This window comes from Marmota flaviventris, chromosome 20, assembly GCF_047511675.1.
Source record: "Marmota flaviventris isolate mMarFla1 chromosome 20, mMarFla1.hap1, whole genome shotgun sequence".
Classification (NCBI taxonomy): Eukaryota; Metazoa; Chordata; class Mammalia; order Rodentia; family Sciuridae; genus Marmota; species Marmota flaviventris.
In genome coordinates, this window is record NC_092517.1 from 20,215,177 (window position 1) to 20,225,032 (window position 9,856).

The 9,856-nt window shown below is 63.0% G+C and overlaps 1 protein-coding gene across 1 annotated transcript; it reads right to left on the minus strand.

The window, feature by feature from the left end:
* Positions 1–789: 789 nt before the first annotated feature.
* Abtb1 (ankyrin repeat and BTB domain containing 1) lies at positions 790–9,833 on the minus strand. Its single transcript, XM_027954463.2, has 12 exons — positions 9,700–9,833; positions 8,680–8,742; positions 8,536–8,591; positions 8,027–8,171; positions 7,728–7,887; positions 7,526–7,571; positions 7,149–7,265; positions 6,936–7,054; positions 6,740–6,838; positions 6,480–6,647; positions 3,710–3,910; positions 790–2,765 (listed from the first exon to the last, which is right to left on the minus strand). Exons 1-12 carry the CDS (start codon positions 9,753–9,755, stop codon positions 2,559–2,561), a joined length of 1,437 nt encoding a protein of 478 aa, XP_027810264.1. The 5' UTR covers positions 9,756–9,833; the 3' UTR covers positions 790–2,558.
* Positions 9,834–9,856: the final 23 nt, after the last annotated feature.

The following is a 9,856-nucleotide window of genomic DNA, read 5'->3' on the forward strand; positions in this document are numbered from 1 at the left end:
AGCCACTTGGCGAGGCCCTGAGCAACTCAGTGAGACCCTGTGTCTAAATAAAAAGTTAAAAGGGCTGGGGACGGGGCTCAGGGGTTCAGCACCCCTGGGACCAAAAAGAAGGAAAGCAGAGACACATTCAAGGGGACAATGCAGACCTCTCGATCTGGGCGTTCCATCTTGCAGAGTGACGGGGACTGAGCCAGCCGTGGGTCAGGGCGGTGACACAACTTCACATCTTGCATCAGGTTCATGTTTTGCAAGCCACTTGGTCTGGGGCCCTGAAGAGAGAATCTGAGAAGTCCGGCCAGGATGTCCCCTCTGGTGCTCAAAATATAAACACCTCTCAGGGTACTTCCGCTTCTTCCCAAGTGACACGTTCCTGCCCCAGGGACCACTGCTGTCCCTGATCCCAGCTAGAACACCCGACCCTCTTCCTCCAACCCCCGTGTGTAGGCCGCAGCCTGAGCCCTGCCTTTGATCTTTCGTCTGCTCAGCTTGAGGGGTATTGAGGGTTACGTAGGAGTTTTCTCAGCAGAGAAAAAGCATATGCAAAAAAAGAAATTATAGGATGGTGGAAAAATGAATTATTATTATGCACTTAGAGACTACAACTCAGGGCAGGGCTGGGCAAGGCACTGAGGGACTGACTCACTGGGGACACGAGGTTCAAGGGAGGACCAAGCACCTTCATCATCAAGAACCTTCACTATCAAGAGAAGCGATATTTTAAGCTCATAGTTTTAAAAATCAAAATGAATGTGAACAACAAAAAAAAAAAATCACAGGGCACACCAGATATCAACTTGTACCCAAACGCAGGGACAGTTCTATTGATTCATGTTGACTTCAAGTCACCCTTTCAGATCTTATTTAGAGACAGGGTCTCGCTGAGTTGCTCAGGACCTCCCTAAGTGGCTGAGGCTGGCCTCCAACTCGCGATCCTCCTGCCTCAGCCTCCCGAGTCTCTGCGGTGACAGGTGTGGGCCACAGCACCTGGCCCACTTGTGTCTCAACAGACCCTCTGTCTGCATGGGCCCCACCTGCGCGTCACTGTCTTGGTCCCTCCTGCTCTGATCATTCCAGATCCCCTTCTTGAGAAGCCCTCCTTGCATTTTAGTGCCAGACTTTATTTCTTCAGCTTTTTATTTGCCTTTTTTCCACTGATTTTTTATTTTATTTTAATATTTTTATTTTTTGGCTTTAGGTAGACACAATCTCTTTATTTTACATTTATGTGGTGCTGAGGGTCAAACCCAGGGCCTCGTGCATGCTCGGTGAGTGCTCTACCACTGAGCCACAACCCCAGCTCCTTGATTTATTTTTATATTTATTTTATTTTATAAATATTTTATATTTTTATACCTGTGAAATCTTTTCACTCGGGATAGAAGGCGCAGTGAAACCAGACCTATAACCCTCACAACAGGGGAGGCTGAAGCAGGAGGATCACAGGTTGGAGGCCAGCCTCAGCAATTTACTGAGACCCTACCTCAAACAAAGGGAGGGGGGGTGGTGGTGAGCTGGGGTTGTGGCTCAGTGGTAGAGCACCCCAGCACCCCTGGATTAAATCCCTAGTATCTTCCTCCTCCCCCAAAAAAAGTTAAATGAGGGTCAGATGTGGTTTTGAAACCCTAAAATCCACATTATAGAAACTAAGCAGAAATCCTCTCAATGCCGCAGCTCGTCCTGTGTCCCTGGGCCCCCTCACCCCACACCGTGCAGCCTGAGTAGCCTCGTGGACTCAGAGGCCTCACTGAGGGCTCCGTGGCCACAGGAAGTTCCGCCATATTGACCCCCTCATTTCCTTCCCCATGGCCCACTACCTCCTGGGGCCCTGGACAGCTTCGCACAGGAAATGTTTTGCCATCAGACTAAAATGTCACAGTCCTTGTAGGAAGGGCCACAAGGGGCTCCCTGGAGAGGAGATGGGGTCTAGGCTGAGGGAAAATGATCCTCCTGGAAGGAGGCCCAAAGAGGCCCACCACAGTCAGAGGCCAGAGGCCAATGGAGGCAGGAAATGGAGGCAGAGACAGGACCAAGGAGGCCTGAGGCCCACAGAGACGTCCAGGTCGGCTTTGAGCCTCTCACCAGCCTCTGCACTGGGCCCCACTTCTGCTGCCCCCCACCCCCACCCTCCCCAAGCTGTCCCCTGACACAGGCTGGGGACCTGCCGTGAAGCCACTCTTTATTACCACACAGGCTGCCCCGCCCTCCCGCCCGGCCCCACACACGGGAAGGGTCAAAGCAAGCCAGGACCGGGCTGGGCCAGGGCCGGATGCCCGGGGAGGGAGGCCCCGAGAGGCCAGAGTCCCCTGCCCGGGCTTTTCCTGAGTGGTGCCCAGCCCGGGGTCCTGGAAGCTGGTTTGTGCATTGGGGAGGAGGTGGCTGTGGCCACGGAGACCCTCCCCCCAGGGTTCCCCAGGTCCTGGGTGGGCCAGCGAGCCCCCTCCGCCCACCCTGATGCTCTCAGTGCGCAAGGAGCAAGAAGACTCCACGCGCAGACGCACACGCACGCCCGTGCCCGAGGGAGGCCCAATCTGGAGGCCTGCCCGGTCACAGGCCTGGCCTCAACAGTCCAAGCCAATAGACACCAGCAGGTCCTCCAGGGCCCGCAGCCGCTGCTGGGCCTCCTCGATGGCGCTGTAGGTCTGCACGGTGCTGGCCACGTGGAAGCGGATGTCGTCCACCAGGGGGATGGAGTCCGTCTCCTGCCGGGAGGCCACGGCCGCGGCCTCCTCCCTCACGGCCTCCACGAAGTCCTCCCGCTCCACAAGCTGCAGGACAGGCGGGCTCAGCGGGTTGTGGACACCGGGTGCCACGCCCACCCGCCTGTAACCACGCCCACCCGTCCATAACCACGCCCACCCGCTTGTAACCACGCCCGTCTGCCCATTGCTACACCCACCTGCCCATTACCACGCCCACCTGCCTGCGGCCCCGCCCACCTTCCTGCTGCTATGCCTACCTCCCGGTCACGCCCACCTGCCCGCCCACAGCCCCACCCACCTGCCAGTCGCCACGCCCACCTCCTGATCACGCCCACCTACCCACTGACCCCCTCCGCCCCCCACCTGCCCGCCGCCCCGCCCACCTGCCCGCCACCCTGCCCATCACCATGCCTACCTCCCTGACACCCTGCCACCTGCCTGCCGCCACGCCTACCTCTCGGTCACACCCACCTACCACCTCCTGGCCCAGAGCACCACCACCTGCCCACCGCCCCGCCCACCTCCCCACCACCACGCCCACCTCCCTGCCGCCACGCCCACCTCCCTGCTGCTATGCCTACCTCCTGGTCACGCCCACAGCCCCACCCACATGCCCGTCACCACGCCCACCTCCTGGTCATGCCCACCACGCCTACCTCTCGGTCACGCCCACCTACCCACGTACTCCCCCACAGCCCCCTCACTCCGCCCACCTCCCTGCTGCCACGCCCACTTCCCAGTCACACCCATCTGCCCGCCGCCCCGCCCACCTCCCCGCCCTGCCACCTGCCTGCCACCACGCCCACCTCCCTGTCGCCCCGCCCACCTGCCCGCCCACCACCACGCCCACCTCCCCCACTGCCCTGCCACCTGCCTGTCGCCACGCCCACTTGCCCGCCGCCACACCCACCTACCCGCCACCACGCCCACCGCCCTGCCCCATCCACCTGTCCACCCCCCCACCTCCACGCCCACTTCCCTGCCGCCACGCCCACTTGCCCGCCGCCCACCTTCTCGATGACCTTGGCCATGAACTCCGTGCACTGGTCCTCCAGCCGCGCCAGGCGGAACAGCTTGGCCACGCGCCACACGCCCACCACGCTGTCCTCGTCCAGCAGCTGGGCCAGGCTGCGGCCACACAGCCTCTTGAGGCCCGGCAGCAGGTACATGTCCGCCACACTCAGCACGTCATAGGCCGCCTCGGGGGGCAGCTGCGGAAAAGAAGGGGCCACGTCGCAGCCCCAGGTCACCCGTGGCCGCGCTCAGACCTGCATGGGGAGGGCGGCGCATTCCAGGGAGCAGAGGCCACTCAGGCTCTTAAGCCTGGCCCAGATCCCCACCCGTGGGGACACAGGGACAGAAGAGAACTGAAGGGGTCCCCCCCTGCGTGTCTTGGCTGAGCCCCCAATCGCACAGACCTGGGTGGACTGTGCTACTTCTAGCTGTGTGAACCTGGGCAGGTCACTTAACTTCTCTGTGCCCGTTTGCTTGTTTGGGTAAGGCCGTCAGGGCAGGTACAGAGAAGGTGGCTGCTGGAGGCGAAGGCAGGGACCCTGCCAAGGGGGAATGTGGCTCCTGAGAGGCGGGGGGTGGGGTGTCGGGAGGAACTGCCTGTGGGGACTTGGGATCAACCCAGGGAGGGCTCTGTCCCTGGCAGGGGAAGGCTAGGTGTCCGACTAGTGTCAGGCTGCAGGCCCTGTGCCAGGCCAGGTACCGTGCTACCTGCTTGGCCAGCCGTGACATGCGCATTTGCCCAAGACCTGAGGGAGTAAAGGCAGGCATTATCCCAGGTGCTTCCAGAGGGGATCACGGAGACACAGAGAAGTTAAGTAACTTGGGTGAGATCACACAGCTCACGGGGGGGGGGGGGGGGGGGGGGGGGGGGGGGGGCTGGTCCAGTGTCAAACCAATTCCCGCTGTGAGCTGTCAAGAAGGTGACCTTGGGACCCAAAGCTCCTTCAGTAAGGAGTGTCTTCAGGATATACCCCCAGGGCAGGGCCAGGGGGCTGGGCCAAGCTGCAGGATAGGAAAAAATGAAGTAGAGAAGGAGGAAGGGAGGCCCGAGGAGCCAGGTAGAGGCTGAGCATGGGAAGGAGTCTGAGCAGAGGCCTCCAGGCCTGGGATTGAGGGAGACAGGAGGCAGCTGAGTGCTGCAATGGAGACTGCCATCTGTCCCCCAGAATGCCTCACACACCCCCCTTTTGGTGCCAGGGACTGAACTCAGGGGTGCTAAACCTACCATTGAGCCCTGTCCCCAGCCCTTTTTATATTTTATTTAGAGACAGGGTCTCACGAGGTTGCTGAGGGCTTCACTGAATTGCTGAGGCTGGCCTCCAACTTGTGATCCTCCTGCCTCAGCCTCCAGAGCCCCTGGAATGATAGGCGGGGGCACCGTGCCCAGCTTCTTCTCCCCTTCTTAAAGTGACAGGGACTGTTTCCCAGCCTCCCTCATTGGCAAGTGTGGTCACTAAGCAATTTCTGGGGGAGCGTGAGAACTGACAGGTGCAACTTTCAGTGATTCCTGGAGAAGGAAACCACTCGCCCCCATCTTCCTCTTCCTCCGACATCAGGAAGTTGCCTGTGGCTCAACTTCTGTAAGCAGAAGGTGACGCCCTGGGCAGGTGGGTGAGCCTCAGCCTGGGGGCCATGGGTGTAAATAAAGTTTTATTGGAACACAGGCCCTCAGCCTGGGGGCCGTGGGTGTAAATAAAGTTTTATTGGAACACAGGCCCTCAGCCTGGGAATGCAATGGCTTCTGCTGTGCTAGAGCCAAGTAGCTGAGAGAGACCGCCTGGCTTTGAGAGCCTGAAATAGTCACCTACAGAAGGAAGGTCTGGGGTCCCCTTAGGGGTGGCAGGGAAGCAAGAGGGAGAAGACAACCTGGGTCCCCAGCAAGCCACCTGCCCTGGGACACTCGCCTCAGATCCTAACCAGAAACAAGCTAGGAGCTTTGTGGGGTTCTTTTTTTGGTGCCGGGGACTGAACCCAAGGGTGCTCAACCACTGAGCCCCATCCCCAGCCCTCTTTGTATTTTGAGTCAGGGCCTCACTAGTTGCTGAGGCTGGCCTCCAACAGGAGATCCTCCTGCCTCAGCCTCCTGAGCCACTGAGATGACAAGTGGGCGCTGTGCACCCGGCTAAGCTGATCCAGAGTCAAACCAGCCTTGGAGCTGGCCTGTTTTGAATGCCCAGTGACAGCACCGCGGCCATCACACCCTCAGACACCCCACCAGGGGGATGGCCAACAGCACCCACTGCCAACCGGGAGGCCTCACGCTGGCGATGCCTCAGGGTAACTGAGGGCAGAGGGAGGCACCAGGGGAGGAAGTGACAGGAGAGCCCAGGACCCCAGGAGTCTGTGGCCCTGGGTGGGCAGGAGGGTCGGGACCCTTAAGGACATAGGGTTACAGTCCCCACGGCACCCTATCCGCTGGAGCAACTGGGGATCGTGAGGAGTTGACCCGATGCCCCCAAGGACCGGAATCTGTCTCCTGTTGTTGGTCGGAAGCCACCAGGGCCCCTCTGTCCAAAAGGCACAGCGCCCCCCCCACGTAGCCCCCCGATGACGTCACCCCCTATGAAGCCCCCCGACATCGCACCCCCACATCTCCCCCCCAACGTCTTCCCCCCCCACGTCACCCCTCCACGTCTTCCCCCCATGTCGACCCCCGATGTCACCCTCTGACGCCCCCTTCCCAAGTTACCCTGGGTCCACTCTGACCGCAGTATCTTCCCCCCCACGTCGCCCCCGCTCCCCCGACGTCGCCCAGCCGTGGCGCACCTCGGTGCGGTCGCTGTACACGTAGTAGAGCACGTGCGTGAAGACCTCGGGGGAGATGCCTTGCAGGGTGACAACCGGGGGGTCCCCAGAGGCCGCAGGCTCCTCGTTCTCTCGGAAGTGGTCCTCGAGCAGGGCCCGGAAGTAGTCACTGCGGCCGCAGAAGAAGGCCTGGGGGAGGCCGGGCTCAGCGGGGGCCGGGCTCAGCGGGGGCCGGGCAGGGGCAGGGGCCGGGGCAGGGCGGGCGACCGGGGGACAGGTACCTTGTGGCACAGGAAGCTGCAGCCGGCCACGCGGAAGCAGACATCTGGGCAGCTGTTGAAGCCGTCGGGGCAGGGGAAGGGCAGCTCCCCGAGGTCGCCCTGGGACACGGGAGAGGGACCCATCGGCGCTCAGAAGGGCAGGGGTGGCCCCGGCGGGGAGCCCGGGGCGGGGCAGGGCCACCTGCAGCGCGCTCACCCGTAGCTCGGGGGGCAGCGCGCAGTCGGCCAGCAGCGCCAGGTCCTCCCGGAGCCGGGGGTCGGCGGGCGGGGGCTCGATGGTCAACACCTTGACGCACGTGCCGGGCTTGGAGGCCACTGCGGAGCGAGACGCCATCAGGGCCGGGCCGACCCTGCGGCGCCACCCGGAGCCCTGCGCCCAGAGCCCCCCGCCCAGAGCCCCCCGACGCACCGAATTCCGACACCTTCTCGCACTTGGCCTCCAGGTCGCCCAGCAGGTCCCACAGCTGGCACTGCTTGGCCAGGCGCTCGCAGTCGCTGACGTGCTCCACTCCGATGTCCAAGCGGCCTGGGCGCAGGGGGGACCGATCAGGGCCTGGAGGGGCCTTCGGGGACATCCCGTGCCCCAAAGGAGCGCCCTAGGTGGTGGCCTGGTGCGGGACTGAGGGGAGGGGACAGCCACAGGTGCCCAGCGGGCAGGCCAGGCCACTGCCCACGCCCCACCCGAGAAGGCACCTTAGCAGGGACGAGGGCCTAGAGGTGCAAGGTCACCTGGCTGTCCAGCGAGGTGGCCCTCGCCCCGCCCACCGCACCTGAGCATGGAGTCACCTGTGTACAGGTACTGCAGCAGGGCTCCGAACGCCACCGGGTTGATCTGTGGGACACAGAGACCACGGGGCACGACGGTCAGGGGCAGCCGATCAGCGATCAGCGCATGCGCGGCCGGTCCCGGGGCAGGTGATCAGCGATCAGCGCATGCGCGGCTGTTCGGGCCCCTGGACACCCCCCCCCCCCCCCCGACGGGGCGCACCAGCGGATGCCGCAGCGCCACGACGCTCCGGCCCTTCCACTTGGTGTCCAGCATGTTGGCGAAGTAGGCACTGCGCGCCCCCAGGACGCAGCGATGCGCGCGGAAGGACTTTCCGTGAATCACGAAGACCACGTCACTGTGGATGCCCTGCTCCAGGAGCCTGCGGACACCGGGCAACAGCGACACTCACTGGACGGCTCAGATCATGGCGCCTAGCCCAGTGTGCGCCCAACTGCGCATGCCCAGCGCATGCAAGCCCCGCCCTCTGCGCATCACCTGGTGCCCAGGGCCCAGCTCACCTCTGCAAGAAGTCATCATAGTAATCCCGGCGCCTGCAGGAGGCCGTGACCTGCTTGTAATCCCGCAGAGCCCGGCGGATGGGGTCGCTCAGTGCCCCATAGAGGCAGCGCTCGCCATCAAAGGTATTGGCCTCGCAGCGGGCTCCTAGGGCAGCAGGGCTCGGCTATCAGTGGGTTGGAGCCTGACGGAAATCTGAATCTCCCGCCCCTCCTGCTTACCGCTCCACCTGTACAACTCATAAGCCCTGACGCCCCCTTCCCAAGTTACCCTGGGTCCACTCTGACCGCAGTATCTTCCCTGCAAGGTACCGGGCAAGGCAGGTAGACATATACACCCAGATCTGCAGTATAGACTGTACCCACAACTCTGTGGCTGGCTATAAAGGACACAGCCCCCCCAAAAAAAACAGGCCCCTGAGCCCATTGAATTTACACTCTAGTGGGGCCCAAGGACAATGCACAGGTTCATAAGCGATAGTTACATGTCCCTGGTGGGCTCCTTCTCTCACCGTTGGCCAGAAGGTAGAGGACCAACTCTTCATGCCCACAGAGGCAGGCATAGTATCTGAGGGGAGGAAGGATGGGAATGCAGCGGCCAGAGGCGCAGGGGCCCGCCATGCCCGTCCAGACCACCCCACCAGCCTGGCACTCACAAGGGGGTGCTGTCCCACTTGTCGCGAACGTTTACCTCCACGTCTCGCTGCTCTAGCAGGTACCTGGTAGGAAGGAGGACAGAGTCGGGGTCAGAACGGTCATAGTCTGGGGAAGGAGGCTGAAAACCTGCTTTTGAGCTGGGGGAGCCTCCCCTAGACCAGGGCAGACCAGAGGGAGGAAGGCTTTTGAGGACAAGTAGACAAGAAGAGCCGGACACTAAGCATCAGGTGTGGCGGGGAATCCTGGGTGCAGAGGCCAGGCCCGGGAGGGGAGAAGGATGGGACGCTGAGCTTCCTGCACTTGGGAGAGAGGTGAGGGGGCCCCTATTTCAGCCAGAGCCCTCTGGCTTTGGGGGGCAGTAGGCTGGTTCTGCTAGAGGCAGGGGGAACGACGCAGCTCAGGCATCAGGGACAGGGACAGGGGCGCCGATCTAAAAGGGCACACGTGGGACATGGTAGGTGACCCGGGAGAGAAAGTGAGAGAGGGGGTGATGCGCCAGCTCTGGGCGGACAGGCAGCCCGGAGACGGCCAGGGAGAGACCCGGGAAGGCTGAGTCCACTCAGCTCCGCGGCTTATCCACCCCTCCTGGGTGCCACCTGAAGTCGGGGAGGGCCCCGCGAGGCTTTGCCAGAGTGCCACAACCTGGGATCAGCTGGGGGAGGGGGTATCGGAAGTCCCGGGCGAGGGAGGACCAAGGAAGAGGGGTGCCCGGGTCCCAACGGGGCGCCCCTGGCCTCCCCGTCGGGCCCCTGGAGCTGGCGCGAGCTGCACCGGGAGCCTCTGCCTCCCAGGGGACCGCGGTCCGGTCCGCAGCGTCAGATACGAGAAAGGAGCCACGAAGGGGTCCCAGCCTGCCCCGGGGTCCGCATCCGGCGCTACTGGGTGGCAGGGTGCCCTCCTCCAGGGAGCCCTCGGGCTGCGAATCCGCCCCGGCGCTCCGCGGGTGGGAGCTGAGAGCCGCTGCACGCCCGCCGGCCGGGGCACTCCCCCTGCGCCCTCCCGGGACCGCGGGTCCTCACCGCACGCGGCCCACGTCCCCTTTCCTGCAGCTGGCGAACAGGTCGCTGGTGTCCATGGTGCGAGAAGCTCGGACCCCGGCCGAACAACCTCAGGCGGCGACGCGGCGCGCCCGGCGGGACGTAAACATGCGCCGCCCCGCCCCGCAGCGGCGCAGGC